The sequence below is a fragment of the Pelodiscus sinensis genome, chromosome 13 (assembly GCF_049634645.1).
Source record: "Pelodiscus sinensis isolate JC-2024 chromosome 13, ASM4963464v1, whole genome shotgun sequence".
NCBI lineage: Eukaryota > Metazoa > Chordata > Testudines > Trionychidae > Pelodiscus > Pelodiscus sinensis.
The window spans coordinates 29,052,831-29,068,703 of record NC_134723.1 but is presented as its reverse complement, the minus strand read 5'-3'; the positions used below and the strand labels follow the sequence as shown (position 1 = coordinate 29,068,703).

The 15,873-nt window shown below is 44.6% G+C and overlaps 1 protein-coding gene across 5 annotated transcripts in view; it reads right to left on the bottom strand.

Annotated features, from left to right (window-relative positions):
- COL4A6 (collagen type IV alpha 6 chain) overlaps positions 1 to 15,873 on the bottom strand; it is a 232,683-nt gene that overhangs the window by 32,623 nt on the left and 184,187 nt on the right. For 4 of the 5 annotated variants that reach the window (XM_075940942.1, XM_075940945.1, XM_075940943.1 and 1 more), the window contains exons 20-25: positions 14,698 to 14,847; positions 7,886 to 7,990; positions 7,509 to 7,669; positions 6,470 to 6,649; positions 3,775 to 3,958; positions 2,482 to 2,535 (exon numbers count right to left, since the gene is read on the bottom strand). In XM_075940942.1, the coding sequence (XP_075797057.1) occupies positions 2,482 to 2,535; positions 3,775 to 3,958; positions 6,470 to 6,649; positions 7,509 to 7,669; positions 7,886 to 7,990; positions 14,698 to 14,847 (834 nt within the window). The remainder of the gene's footprint in view (positions 1 to 2,481; positions 2,536 to 3,774; positions 3,959 to 6,469; positions 6,650 to 7,508; positions 7,670 to 7,885; positions 7,991 to 14,697; positions 14,848 to 15,873) is intronic. The other variant, XM_075940946.1, reaches the window with a different exon arrangement.

Below are 15,873 nucleotides of genomic sequence, written 5' to 3'. Positions count from 1 at the left end.
TGAAAGTTATACAGATTGGGCAACATCCAAACCACAGGGAGAAAACAGGCCCCTTGTGGTTTGGGAACCAGACCAGAACCAAAACTGGAAGGCAGGTTCAGGTCTAGCAATTCAAATGTGAACCTCCACCCGCCAAAAAGCGAAATGAGGACTAATGATGTCCAATTTCTATCCCACTTCTACTTGCCCCCCATAACATCAAACTCTATGACTTTGAGATTCCCATTCATGTGATCACAAGACTGGGGCTGGAGGAAAAAGACTCAAATCACAAATTCTAGTTAATCAAGGCTGCTGGAGGATCAAAACTTCAGCTAATGAGATATGAAGCTGACTGGGAGCAGGGAGTGGGAAGAAAACCTTAGGGCTCTAATGTACTTGTGTTTCGACACTGCTGTGCATGTACAAGAAGAAACAGAAATGTTCTGCTTTGATACTGGAAGACCAAAGATCAGTGCTCAAATTCACTTTTACTTGATGCAAGGCATTACTTGGTAACAGACTGCATTTATAAGTGACTAACCCCATGAATTACACATATACAAACATTTCTAACAACACTTGTACACTGGTGTGGTCTTAAAACCAACCACTGCTCTTTGGTACCACAGCTCAGTTCTTAATTCTTAATTCATGTTAGAATTAAAGCAAGGAGGATCACATTTAGAGAAATAAAATGAAACATTCCCCAGTCTGATTTATATTTAGAAGCAGAGAGCTGGAGGAAACATACTTAGGTGGCAGAATCTTAATGCTCGGTTTGCTGTCTACATATAGGCACATTTAGACAGGATCAAAGTTTCTTCTAAGCTGTGAGGCCACACAGCCCCGCAGATGCTTAACTAGCTCAGAAAGGGCAGTTTAATTAACATTTTTATATTCAAACACATGTTTTGCTTAAATTAACATCCAAAAAATGACATGTCCATTACTTATGTAACTAGCTAGCAATAGACTATTGGCACAATGGGAACTGTATTTGTGGAGCAATTGAAGGGCAATGGTAATATGCTAAGGACACAGTTTTCACATATTTCTAGGGTCTGATAGCACAATGAAGTAACCAAAGTTAATGTTCACCAGCTACTTAATATGTTTTCATAATGGCCTCCAAATGCCAGGAGAACAAATCTATTGTGAAAACACAGTGAGAGACTTCTGGAAATTGCAACAATGGAACAAAATGAGTAATCCAATAGCATTTCTGAGCAATTTCATAATACTGCTCACGAAGGGTATGTCTACACAACAGGGATTAACTCAAAATAAGCTACACAAATTGAGCTACGTCAATTGCATAGCTTATTCTGAAATAGCTTATTTTGGAATTGAGAGCATTTACACAGCACTTATTTCGAAATAGAGCACTCTTCCTCCGACTTCCCGTACTCCTTGTACAATGACGGTTACAGGAGTCAGAGTAAGAAGTCCTCCAACTTGACAGTATTTCGACATTATTTTGAAATAATTGCCTGCTGTGTAGATGTGGACTATGTTATTTCGAAATAATGTTGCTGCTTAGACATACCCTAACTGTGCGGAAGTATTGTTCTAATATTCTATCCCCCGGTGAAAGATATCAGTTGAAGGCAGTGGGAGTCATTAACAAATGATAGTCAGTGTGACTAACCACTTGAATAGGAATCCAACAAATGTAGGTTTGCACAATCAGTTCCTATTACAGTATTTATTACTTAAATGAGAATTTTCATCTGATCTATTGTAGCTGCATGTTGTGTGGTTTTAGGCAAAATTCCTTGTTGTTGCCTTTGGCAAGATAATTTCAGTAGGTGAATGTCTCTTTTTAAAAATATTCTCTCGTCTTCATCATAAAACCTTCCAATATGTACAGTGTAAACAGCAATTATTTCTTCTGACCAAGCAGATATCTTTAATGTTAGATGAAGCTTAATACATCAAAAGTGTTTTAATAAATGTGATGATTTTTAAGTATTGGAGGTATATTTTTTTCAGTTTCCACACCAATATCTTGGAAGTGTAAATTGAGTTGGCTAATGACTTATTCGCACGTTTCTATGTTCTCTGATGACAGGTGCTCTTCTACAAAAAAGCCATTCATTGTAAGTGGGGCATAATGTGTTGAGTTATGATGCTACCCATTTCATACCCAGTATTCATGAGGCTGGGAATGTCAGTGCATAATCACATATTCCCTCTTGCTGCATTCCTATGATGCAATCTGCATGTAGCAGCCCTTGTGAGAGTTGTTTTAATAAGCAAAGACATATAAATATATTCATACAGTTATTGGTTATCAGAGCTTTTAGCATTTAGTACAAGACATGAGTTAGGAAAAGACCCGTGTAGAAAGTTTCAATGGAGTGCCAGTGTTGACTATTATAACAACCACATGGAATATGGTTGCTATGTTACATGCCATTCTGTGTGTCTGTGCAATGATGGGAAAAATGGGGAATCTTCCCCTTGCTATTCTGGCCACCAATAAGGCCTAGCTCTCACCTCCCTCTGTGTCTAAGACTCCTTTACCAACCTCCTCACCGCAGCAGCAGTCACCTATACCAGTCAAGCAAAGGAGCACAGATTAAACAAAGTCAGAAAACCCATAAGACTGAAAGCACCTTTTTTCAAACAGTAGGCCAAACATGTTCACAGACTTTTCTCATTGTGTACAATGTAGACATGTCTGGTTTTATCCTGAGATTCAGAGTCAGAAGAATAACTCTACTCAGTTCAATGTCATTTTAGCAGTGACTTGTTTTGGGGAAAATATTATGTCTGTGAATATATTTAGTTGTATTACTAATCATGCAAGTATTATAAATACAGAAGGTTAAATATACACAAAGTGGAAAACATAATGAAAAGTAGCAGCAGAAAAGATATTGCTTTTGTTAACATCACCTTAATAAAGTCAGCTTTAAAATCTAGTCATAAAGACTATTTATGTTCAATAGTTCGGTAGTGAGACCATTTTCCAGATTCTGGCATATCTGAAATATCACATATAAAGCCCAATTTTACAAACATCTCCACTTGTCATTAAGTGTTCCTAGCTCTGATTGGTCATATCGGCAACATCAAACTAAATACATCATCTGCCCTGCAACATTTCTTAAGCTCTACAGGTGGTGTCTGTTATTCTGGCCAAAATCATCAGGGATTGAACAGGGACCTCCAGAGCTAAGAGCATCAAACTTTTTCAGCTGGAGCTAAAGAGCTTTCTAGCCAGGGAGAGCAACAATTCATGTTCTTTGTAAATTGGCATGTCGAACTTGCAACACACTCACTGATGGTGTACCACTTGCTAAAGACAAGCAGAACCTAGTGAAATCAATCATAACTAATATCTATGTTTGATTGCCATGGCCACTGAGTCTTGCATGTATTTTATTGTATGTAGCTATACTTATGATCTTCTTTATCTAAAGCTTTTCATCTTAACCACATTGCTAGCAGGAAATCACCTTAGGTTTGCAGCTGGCTGTAAAACTGTTTGTTCTACCACAGTTAGCTTTAATCAGCATCCCCTTCCCGTATCCTTTACTGGCATGCATAGTCCATATTCATGTAGTAATCTCATCGGTTTCAGTAGGATTATGTGAGTAAATGAAGGATGCATTATCAAGTCTGATTTGCCTGCAGACTATCCACACATTTAATTTGAAAACAGACATCTAGTTTACTGCTCTGAAAATACTGGGATCCTGTTATGACGTGGATTATTTCTTTGGCTGGCTGGTTTTTAGGGGCCTTGCAGCTTTTCAAGAGGACAGTAGTTCCTAACAGGCCTACCTGGAGGACCTGGAAGACCTGGTTGTCCGGGAAAACCATCGATTCCTGGATCACCTGAAGGGCCGCTCACTCCATTAGGACCTGGGAAACCAATGCCGGGAAGACCGCTCTCTCCGCGCCGGCCCTTGGAGCCAGGCAATCCTGGCAAGCCTTTTTCACCTGGAAAGCCTAGTCCGCCATCACCCTACACATAATAAATAGACAGCTACAGCTGAGAACCAAGCACACCTGGAATGACTGCACATTGCCACAGTTTTGACAAGTGTTTTGTGCTGTTCTAAGTGATTCTATTGGACACTGTGAGGCATGCTTAGCAGCAAGTTTCAAATGTGTTTGATAAAGTATATGGAAATCTTGTAAATTTAATGCTCACAATCTTTTAAATTCAGGAGACTCTACTTACCTCTATAAGCATTGCATAATACATTATATATGCTAAAATATAAAGAATTATACAAGTTGAAAGCTGTTTCCCTGTGTTTCTACTTATAAGGTTAATGATCAGCCGTTTCTATTTCAGTATTTGACCCTTATAATTTGATAGATAGTATCTTTTGTTTAAAAAAAATCTTAAAATTAAAGTAGTGCCTGTGACTTGAGAATTCTCTGTCTCTCAGACTTTACCCATCATTTATCTAATGGTTATGTAATCAGAGATGTGCTGAAGAGAATCTTGGAAGGAGAAATTCCTGTTAAGAGGGCGAGAGCCTCTGAAATAAATTTTCCTTAACAAAGTGTCCTGCTTAACACTGCTCAGCTGCATGTAAGTGTAAATATTACATTCATTATCCAGCTGGGCACTTCAAATTCCAACCCATATATGACTCCTGCTTTGCACTCTTTACCCCTGGCCCCACTCATTCTGCCATGTGAGCTGTGCCTTCAAGATGCTGAAGACTAAGAAATTGACTTAATAAGGCAATTTAGAGCTCATATGCCCTACAGTTTGTCATATGTGAATTGATGCGTGTGAAAAGAGGATTGAAGTGTGTAGTGTAGACAAGCCCTAAGTAGGATTTGTGGGAGCAGGAAATGTGCTTCTGCTCCTTCTCTGTGCCACAGTTTATGATGGGTCATGTGAGTTGTCATGTGTTAAAAGAGGGCTGCAAGCTGTAGTGAAGATAAATCCTTAGAAGACAGCACAGAAATCTTTGCCTGTAATCTCATAGATGCTACTGGAGTTTTAAGGATTTTGGGGCAGATTATCCAAACCATGGTCCACATGAACACTGGAATTCTTATAGCACTTTACTCTCACTCCAGTTTTGTCACTCTTGAGTCAGAAGCGTGCAAAAGCCCTTTATTCTAATTACTTTTACTTGTTCAAAACACCAGAATATCATTAGCCTGGGCAATGCAGAAGGTCACGAATGATTCTGTGGCCATCCTGTATGTGTGTCACAAGCATCATGCTAGGGTGGTTGAAAATTTAGGGAAGATACTGCTGCTGTGAGAAACCAAGCTCAAGAATTGTGAATTACACTTTCCTATACACATATACAGGTACCGTTTTTCAGCGTTTTACCCTACACCCAAATATAACCCGCACCCAAACACACTCCATGGTTTTTGCTGTTTCAGTTAAAAAAAATCTTGTATACCCCGCGCATGACTATAACCCGCGGAGTATACAAGACTGTGCCGGGGGTATATTTGCGGTGCGGGGGGTTAGGCTCCCAGCCTGCGATCGAACAATGCAGGGAAACTTACAAGGGGCGCAGAAACAAGGGAACACTCTGGAGCTGGGGCAGAGGCGCAAGGCAGGAGGCTCCCATCCCAGGCTGACAAAGGGAAGGAGCCCGGAGCAAGTTGTGGCGCGGGGCTCTGTGTCCAGCAGCAGCGTCTGGCGTCTGTAGGCGGCCACGGCTCACAGGAGTGGGGCCGGGGCCTGTTGCTTGTTGCTCCTGTGTGATCCAGCCGGGTGCCCCTCCCTGCCTGCAGCCGCCGCTGCTGCTCGCCAGACCCGTTACGCGCTCGCTTGTTGCTCCCGGGCCAGCGCCTGCCCCGGCGCCCCAAACCATGCCCCTGCCCAGGAGCAACAAGCGTTCCAGAGCGTTCCCGGCTGCTGCACCCCTTGGAAGTTTCCCCGCGTTGTTTGGTCCGGGCTGGGAGCCTAAGCCCAGCCCGGCAAAGGTAGTGAAAGGATGGGGGAGAGGGGATACTCTTCCATCCAGTGAAAAACCTCCTATATATCCCATGCACGAGTATAGCCCGCAGCAGGGGTGCGGAGTTTGTAAAAACAAATATAACCCCCGGGTTATATTCGCTAAAAGACAGTAGTGCCATCATCATTAATCCATCTAAATAATTCCCTGTCATTCCAAGGTCCTAGGCAGTTGGGCCTCTCTTGTCCTCTGCTTGCAGCATACAATGAATTAGTTTCCATAGGACCGAAATACACTAGTCTAACTAAAATCACTGGGTTCAATATAGGGGCATCAAAGTAAAATTTACACAGGAGATCAGCCTATATGATAGAATGGCCACTTCTGGCCTTATACTCCATGAAATTATGGATAACATGAAATAGAGTCTATCCCTACAGTGTCAGTTCATGAATCCAATGCATCGCTTTAGATCTCTGGACCCATACAGTGGGCCTCAACATGACAAACAATTCAGTCTTTTTACTGTTATTGATCCTTCTTATTACAATTTTGAAGCACTCATTCTTACTGATTATGTATAAACTCACCGGAGGACCTGGCAGGCCTCGTAAACCTAGCAATCCATCTCTGCCAGGATTTCCTGGGATTCCAGGAGGCCCTCTGACTCCTATTGCACCAGGATCCCCCCGGAGACCTCTGCCACTTGCAAAAGATGGATCCCCCTTTTCTCCCTTAAGGCCTGGAGAACCTGGTTGACCAGATAAAGCCTATAGGCAGAAAGAGAAAAAAACAGGTACCTGGATATACATGGAAAGACCTTCACTCCACAGAAGTCATCAGGATCAAGAAAAAAAAATGAGATATAAAATGTTTCCATAATAAATCAACAATGAATGTACAGAGGTAGTTGGAGCTGACATGGTTATTCTGAAATTAAAGGACGAATGATTTAGAGTGGGATTTGCAAAAGTCCTCACAGATGACTTATGCTCAACAGTTTGAAAATATCACTCTTCATTTTTTAACATAAAAACTCTGCTTAGAAATGTCATTGCAGCAGCAACTAGGAAAGAAGTGTACCACAGAGGAGCTCTTACGCTTACTGCTACCAACATGCAAAGAGCTCACCATTTTACTCTCTTTCTTCATCCAAATGCATCTCTCATTTCCAAACCAACCCTTGGCCCAGAGAGGGTCCAAAACCCAATATGGCGACTAAATGTCTCCACTCTGACAAATGAGTTCTCAGAATCACTACCTTACATTGGTGTAGGCGGCACTGTTGTTGGCATGTGGTCTCAGGATAAAAGAGATAAGGTGGGTGAGGTAATCTCTTTTACTGGGCCACCTTCTGTTGTGCAGGGAGACAAATGTTTGAGATGACACAGAGAATTCTGACCAACAGAAGGCAGCCAAAGACATTGACCTCACCCATCTTCTCTCTCTAACACTTCCAATGATGGCATTTCTAGGATTTTACCTTATTCCTACAAATTGCTTTTGCCTTCTTACCCAACCAAACAGAAACACTCATTGAAATATGAAAGATTTTTTAAAATTTAGACCACTTTGAACAATACTTTTTTTTTAATTGGCAGAGACTAAAGAAATCCTATCCTGACTTACTTGAGGCCCCCGTGGCCCTTGTGCACCCACGCTGCCTGGATCTCCACTGGAACCCTTAACCCCAAGTTCACCAGAACGTCCTGGTGGACCCAAAGGGCCTGGTGCTCCTTTTGGCCCAGCTCTTGTGGCTCCTCCATCACAAGCACAATCACCCGGATCCCCTGGAAAACAGAGTGAACGAGAGTGTTTGTCAGCACTGTGGAAACAGATAATTGGATCTCCACTGCCTGAACCTCTTCATGTGGATTTGCACTTGGTATTGTCGGTGAATGCAAAATGAGCAAAGTGAGCCTAAAATGATTCTGGTGGGGTAGCGTTTCACATCCACTTTGCATAGGTTTCAATGTCAACACAAGGGGTAAGGTAGGAAATTTCACCTTTGGTCCCCTTTAGTCCCAAAACTCCTGGTGGTCCCCGTTGTCCAGGTGTTCCTGGTTCCCCAGGTTCTCCATCGAGGATTTCTTCAGGTACAAACACTGGCCCTGCAGAGGAAAGGATATCAACAAAGGCATAAGAAATCTAAACTTCTTTCAGCTCCATTAGTTAGCCACAATAACAGCTACTTTGGGAAGGTGGCATGGAGCCAGACTGAGTCCTAGTGTCAGTGGATACGACTGCACAGATTTCAACTCAATGAAGAGCCAAATTTGGCCCATTACCAAATGCTGCCTGTGACAGGGCATCGGATTTCACCCCCAGGTAAGTTGTTACCTGTGCTGTCAAGAGGGCTACTTCCACCGCAAATGTCCCGTATTGGACTGCACCTTTGGTCAGATCTTGGAGACCAACCCAATGACAGCATCATCCCAAGGAATTCAGGTACTGGTTGCGATTTGAGTCGGGGGGAGGGAGGATCCCAGTAGAAGCCCTGGTGGACTCGGGGTGTGGACAAACCATCGTGCGGGCAGATTTCGTGAGGAGCGGAGAGCCTGGGGGCGGATCAATTTGGATTCAGTGTGCATGGGGATGTTAGCCCGTATCCCACGGTGTGGGTTCAGTTTGACGATGGGCATCGCAAAGGGCTATGCCGCATGGCCTTAGCACCCACGCTCGCATACCCTGTCTTATTGGGAAGGGATTGGCAAGGCTTCGCATGGGTTTTGAGAGAGTGGGCCCACCGAGTTACCCGGGGAACCCTTCCAAAGATGCCAACGGAAGCGCTGGCAGCCCATAGGGGGGTCACCCCCACCTTACAGGATGCAGCGATGGAAACTGCCACAGAATTGAGCCCAATAAGTGGAGTGGAGGATGGAGATTTCCTGCAGGAGCAAAGGGAGGACACTTCACTGCAAAGAGCATGGGAGCAGGCTGGAGGCGACACAGAGCCACCCGCAGAAGGAAGTTCCCAACATTCGAGGTATGTGATGACTGTCTCTACCGGGTAGTAAAGGTTGTGGAGGGCCAAGGGGAAATTCGACAACTACTTGCACCTTTCCAGTACCGATGACATGTGTTGGAACTAGCACATTCTAACTCCTGGGCCGGACACTTAGGTTGGCAAAAAACACAACAGCGAGTGACCCAGAGGTTCTACTGGCCAGGGATCTATAGAGAAGTGCGAGATTTTTGTGAATCCTGTCTGAGTATCAGAGGGCTTCTCCAAGAGGGGTATCGAAGGCCCGGTTGGTACCCCTGTCCATAATCGGGGTGCCCTTTGAAAGGGTTGCCCTAGACCTAGTCGGGCCCCTAGAACAATCTCGTTCAGGGCACCAGTATATCTTGGTCCTGATCGACTATGCAACCCGGTACCCCAAGGCAGTACCTTTAAAGCACTCTACGGCACCTGTGTTAGCTGCTAAGCTGATGAAAATTTTCGCTCAGGTGTAGTTGCCCCAAACTATCTTAACAAACCATGGGACTAACATGACTTCACGGTTAAGGACGGAGTTGTGTCAAATGTTGAACATCAAAACTTTGAGGACCTCCGTTTATCAAATCCAAACGGATGGACTAGTGGAAAGGGTCAATAGAACACCGAAGGTGACGTTGCGCTGTTTTGTAAAGAAGATCCCCGGGAGTAGGACAGATTGCTTCCCAAATTGTTGTCTGCAATTAGAGAGGTCCTGCAATCTTCCACAGGGTTCTCCCCCTTTGAGTTGTTATATGGGCGCCAACCCCGAGGTATTCTGGACATAGTGAAAGAAAGTTGGGAGGAGCAGGAATCCCAAGCATGAGGCATGGTGCAGTATATTTTGCAGTTGCAGGAGAAATTGCAAGCCCTCCAAAACTTTGCTAAAGACAATTTGCTAAAGGCGCGATTACGGACTTTCAAGCCAGGAAATCGCGTGTCGCAATTATTGCCCTCACAAGAATCTAAACTGATGGCTAAATGGCAGGGACCATTTGAGGTGTGGCAGCAAATAGGGGAAGTGGATTATGAGGTTCAACTCTCGGGGAAACAGAGAAATACCCAAATCTATCATGTAAACCTCCTAAAGAAATGGGTGCTGCGAGAGAGCTTTATGATTGAACCATGAACCCCTGAACCAAAGTTGGGTCTCTGGTGCAGAGATATGGAGTGTGGGGAAGGGGTCACCCAGATAGGTGAGGACCTAATACCCCACCAGCAGGACGAGGTTCGTCAGTTGATACAGAAGTTCACCCCGGTCATGTCAGTATGCCCAGGGAAGACGTCCCTCATAAACCATCACATTGACACAGAACCTGTTAAGAAGGTGCGTAATGTGATATGGCCCTTCCCCCGAAATATGTTGGGTACCGTGCAGGAAGAACTACAGACCCTGTTACGGTGGGGGGTAATAGAGGAATCACATAGTGACTGGAGAAACCCTATAATACTCGTGCCTAAGCCCAATGGGGCTATACGCTTTTGTATTGACTTTAGAAAAGTAAACGCGATATCATGCTTTGACGCCTACCCAATGCCAAGGGTAGATGAACTGCTGGAGCAATTAGGGTAGGCCCAATATATTTCGATGTTAGATCTTACAAAGGGCTATTGGCAGATCCCCTTGACACCCACCTCTAGAGAAAAAACAGCCTTCTGTACTCCAGCACCACCATGCCCTTTGGCCTACATGGGGCTGCTGCCACCTTCCAGAGATAAATGGACAAAGTGTTGCATAAACATTGGCAGTACTTTGCCGTCTATATTGACGATACAGTGATGTATAGCTCCACTTGGCCTGAACACCTCTAGCGATTGGAGGCAGTGTTGACAAAGCTAAAGGAAGCAGGGCTCATGACAAACCCTAGTAAATGCTGTATCGGGCAGAGGGAAGTCTCCTACTTGGGGTATACTGTGGGGCAAGGCAAACTAAAACTGCTGATAAGTAAGATAAGTGCGATCCAAGAATGTCCCCGGCCCACAACCAAGAGGCAGGTGTGCCAATTCCTGGGTTTTGCAGGCTACTATAGACGATTCGTACCTAATTTCGCTACCATAGCCACCCCTTTGACCGAATTAACTAGGAATGCTCAGCCAAAACGTGTGCAATGGACGGCCCTTAGCAAGAGAGCCTTTCAAGATTTAAAAGATCGCCTGACCCTGGCCCCGGTCTTGATACAACCCAATTTTGAGAAACCATTCATGTTCAAACAGATGCGTCCGGAGTGGGCCTAGGGGCAGTGTTATCGCAAGAGATAGAGGGGAATGACCATCCGGTATTATATGTAAGCCGCAAATTATTCCCCCAGGAATGGAGTTATTCAACAATAGAAAAAGAAGCTCTGGCAGTAAAATGGGCTATTGATCTGTTGTGTTATTATCTTCTAGGCAACCAATTACTACTAGTGACGGATCACGCTCACCTTCGCTGGCTGCAGTCCATGAAAGAAACAAATCACCGGATCATGAGGTGGTACCTACTGTTACAACCCTACTGCTTCGACATAATTCACAGAGCGGGTAAAAGCCACCAGAACGTGGACTTTCTCTCAAGGATTGCGGAAGGGGAGGAGGAAAGGGAGAGAGGACAGGTGAACTTACAGGAGGAGGTGTGTGACGGGGCATCCGAGCCCCACACTCCCGCTCAAACGCCGTCATCTCAGGGAAGAGGGCGAGCGGCGCGGCAGCATCCCGATAGCACATGCGCCAGCGCCTCGAGCCACTCGGACATGGCCACAGGAAGTGTGCGTGGGGTGGGGGGAGAGGAGGTGTCCGGTGTGCAGCACGCCCAGCGTCTGCTGCGGTGCGTCATTTAAAAATGGCGAGCTGCACCATCAGGGAGGGAGGGAGGAAGGAAGATAGCTGCGGGGAAGGAAGTCCCAGTGGCAAGGACCCAGAGAGGGAGGACAGCTGCAGGGGAAGAAGCCCCAGCAGCGAAGATCACGGGAGGGCCAGGGTGGAAGCCCTGACTGAAAGCCTTCCAGGACAGGACTGCGAAGGAGCTGAGGACCTGCGTGACCGACTTCGCAGGCAGCAGTCTGTAAGGCAGGCAGGGTAGGAAGTGTCCCAGGGCGGGGCCTCTTGGCCGGGCCCACGGGTTGCTGTAACCAAAAGGGGCACCTACACTGCCCGTGTTAAGTTTACCTTGGCTTAATAGGTTACCACACAGACCAAGAGAAGAAGCCCAGAGTACTGATATTTTGAGGTTTTCCTTTTCTATTGGTCTTCCAGGGTTCTTATTTCAAAAACTAAACAACTGGCACAAGACCAAACGAAGGTGAACCTGAGCAGTTCTAAAGACCAGTGCAAATTATTCAGGTAAAACCTTGCCTCACCCAGCCTCCATTTCCATGTTGGGACCTGAGGTTGCAGAACTCCTGAAGTTTCACTGTACTGACGGGACAGAGTGCTGGAACCCTATTGGGGGAGGCTGTATCCGACATGTCTTGTGAAGCCATATTATGCGGGGTCTCCCTGCACCCTAAGGCACAAGCTTTTTAAGAAGGAGTCGATAGAGGCTGAAATGGGGGCAAATCAATGGATCTCTGGCTATGCAGTTCCACTACCATTGTGTTCTTGAGGCCTATGGGAACAGGAGCTCTCAGAGCTACTTAGTGTGTGTACAGTGGCTCTGCTGACAGTGTGAAAGACTGCATCCCCCATCCCACCATAACAGCCTGTCCCCTGTAGAGCTCCCCCACCTCTCTCTCAGTTACTTTGCCAGTGTGCTGGGAGCAGGAGTTTATTTTAAAATAACTAAGAGATTGGAGGGCAAATGGGCTTACTGAAGCTAGAGATGAAAAAGATCTGCTCCCTCCCTCCTGCTTCCCCTCAACCCACTGCAAAATTATTCCCTACATTGATCTGCATGTAGGGAAATGTAGAAGAACTTAGGTTAAAGTGAAAACACAGTGGGAAACTGATTTAAAAACATTACAATTGAAATTCTTTCCACACACCCTTAGTGTCAGAATAAAACACAGCCCTGTCTGACAGAGCCCTAGTCTACACCAGGGATTTATTTTGAAATAACTCCCCTTATTTCGAAATAACAAGCAGAATGCCCACACTACCAAGCCCATTATTTTGAAATAACGGGCTGGTTGTTTTGAAATAACAACTCCTGCTTTTCACAAGGAATAATGCTTATTTCAAAATAGTGGCAGCATGGACACTCCACTGCTTCTATTTCAAAATGACTACTTCCCAGAGTCATTCAAAGTAATTACTCAACAGTGCTTCCTGGGGCCCTAAAGTGCACCACATTAAGGGAGCCTACTTTGGATTAATTGGAGGCGTCCCTGTAGTGTGGACATGCTATTTCAAAATAGTTATTTCTGGAGTTGTTATTTCAAAATAATTTCCTCGTGTAGACATGCCCAAAGTAACTGGCAGGCCAGCTTCTAGCAGAACCAGCGAAGGACTCCATTAACTCTGACATACTGCCTAGACCGTAGAGCACATGCCTTCCTAATCTTCATTCAAACAAATTCAACGAACAGCTGCAAAAAGTACACATTTTTTTAGCAGCAGTGAACGGACCTAATTCTATGTATTTGACTGAGTCTATTATTGATAAGGGAATGGTTGTGCCTTCCCCATTAACTTGATACTGTCTAGCAATACCATATCAACAGACTTAGGGACTACATAAAACACATCCTTTTTCCATTGGCTGGATTATTTAAGTCAGCCACACATCCTGAAAGTTCAGCTTAATTAAAGGGAAGGCAAGTCATCGGCACAAAACACCAGATTCCTTACCTGGCCTACAAGGCAATGGTCTAAAATGGGAGGCTGGTACAGAATTAAACCCTTTCATTTATCACTTGTTTTCTAAGCAATATGAATGTGAATGTCTGTTATTATACCAAACAGGACTGCAATAAAGTATGGATAAAAGGCCAGTATCCTTACAACTAAAAGATGAGTCTTTATACCTTGGGTCCTATCTGGCACTCCTCATCCTGAATACATACTCAGAGCAGTTCTCATAAAAACATAAGAATGAAGTGGCCATACTGGGTCAGACCAAAGGTCCATCTAACCCTGTCTTCAGACAGTGGCCAATGCCATGAGCTTCAAAGGGAACATTCCCAGCTTCTGGCCAACAGAGACCAGGGAAATCATCCCTACCCATGAAAGCACAGGGAAAAACAAGACATGACTGAAAGCTGTACACTTTAACAAGAGCAGCTAATGAATGTAATTTTGTTGTACGTGTTCTACGTGATTTGCTGTGTACCAACCCAAGTTTTGTTGGTAAAATTAAAATAACTAGGTTTTCATGCTTTTTCCTTTCTGGAGATCAACTAGTCTGATAATTGCCCATTAGTCAATGAAATAATCCAAACTGAGTAAATAGAGCTGGCATTTTACTGAACACAGGGAACATAGATCAATGCTACAGTATATGCTTGATCAGTAACTGAGGCATGTAGCTTACTGCACATGCCTTGTATGTATGAGGTCCCAGGTTTGATACCCTCCTTCTTGTGGTCAGGATGCTAGCCTAGGACTTACAAATCCCCAATTCAACTCCTTGCTCTGGCAGATATCCAGCATGAGCTTGGGCAAGTTATTTAGTCTCTGTCTCAGTTCCTCACCTGTAAAATGGGCATAATAGCTTTTCCCTGCCTCTTAGGGTTTTACAAGGAAAAATATATTACATATTGTGAGGCATTCATATACTATGCACATGGGGGCCACGTAAGTACTTAAGATAGACATAGTCTCCAGTGGTAAATAATATACATATATAGCAAGAGAGCATTCCAAAAGATTATTTTGTTTGTTTATATTTTAATCCTGTACCAAAGCTGGTCAAAGAAATTTACATACGTGATGGACCAGGGAGTCCTGGAGGTCCTGGCATACCCGGTAAACCATCTAGCCCTGGAGTACCTGGTAATCCAATTGTTGCTCTCCCTTGGTCTCCTGGTTCACCAGGAATACCTGGAATACCTGGAAATCCCATGGGACCTGGTGCCCCTAGAGAGAACAAGGCATATACAGTGTAGTTAGCCAATATTCCAGCAGGATGTGGATCTAGATATTTTTCATTTTATGAAGATTACCACTGCCCATGGGGCTGATATTATGCTCATGCAGGAAGTCTTATAATTTCATATACAGAGAAGACAATAAAGGTGTGTCTAGACTACATGGCTCCATCAACAGAGCCATGTAAAGTAGTTTACCCGACATAGTCAATGAAGCGGGGATTTAAATAATCCCCGCTTCATTAAAATAAAAATGGCTGCCGCGCTGTGCTGACAATCAGCTAATCCAGCACAGCGCAACAGTCAAGACACAGATCGGTTGACAAGGGAAGCTTTTGTTGACCGCTCTGGTAAACCTCGTTTCATGAGGCATAATGGAGCGGTCGACAAAGGCTTCCCTTATCGACTGATCCGCGTCTAGACTGCCGCGCTGTGCCGGATCAGCTGATTGTCGGCACAGCACGGCAGCCATTTTTATTTTAATGAAGCGGGGATTATTTAAATCCCTGCTTCATTGACTATGTCGGGTAAACTACTTTACATAGCTCCATCGACGGAGCCATGTAGTCTAGACACACCTAAATAGCCACCTTTGAGAGTCACACTTTTTTTTTTTACTATTATAAAAGGCAACTTCCTAGGCCAGTGAAAATACTGCATTAATGCAGAGTCTCAGTTAAGTCACATTGGTTAGTGAGAATAACTAATTAAGCAAACTCATGAAATATTCTGAAAATGTGAAGCACAATTTCAATGCTCTATTACTGTGACGGAGTGAATAATGTATAGTGGAGCACCCTGTATCCAAATGCCGTCCCAGAGCCTGCACCTGCAATCCCCTACATCCCAACTGCCTGCCCCAAGAGCAGCTCAAAGCTCCTCTCACACTCCAGATCCCTTAATCCAAGACCAGAGCCTGCATCCCAACTCTCTGCCCAGCATGATGAAAGTGAGCGAGGATGGGAAAGAAAGGGAGGATCAAGTGAGCAGGGGTGGGGCCGAGGAGGGGAGGGAA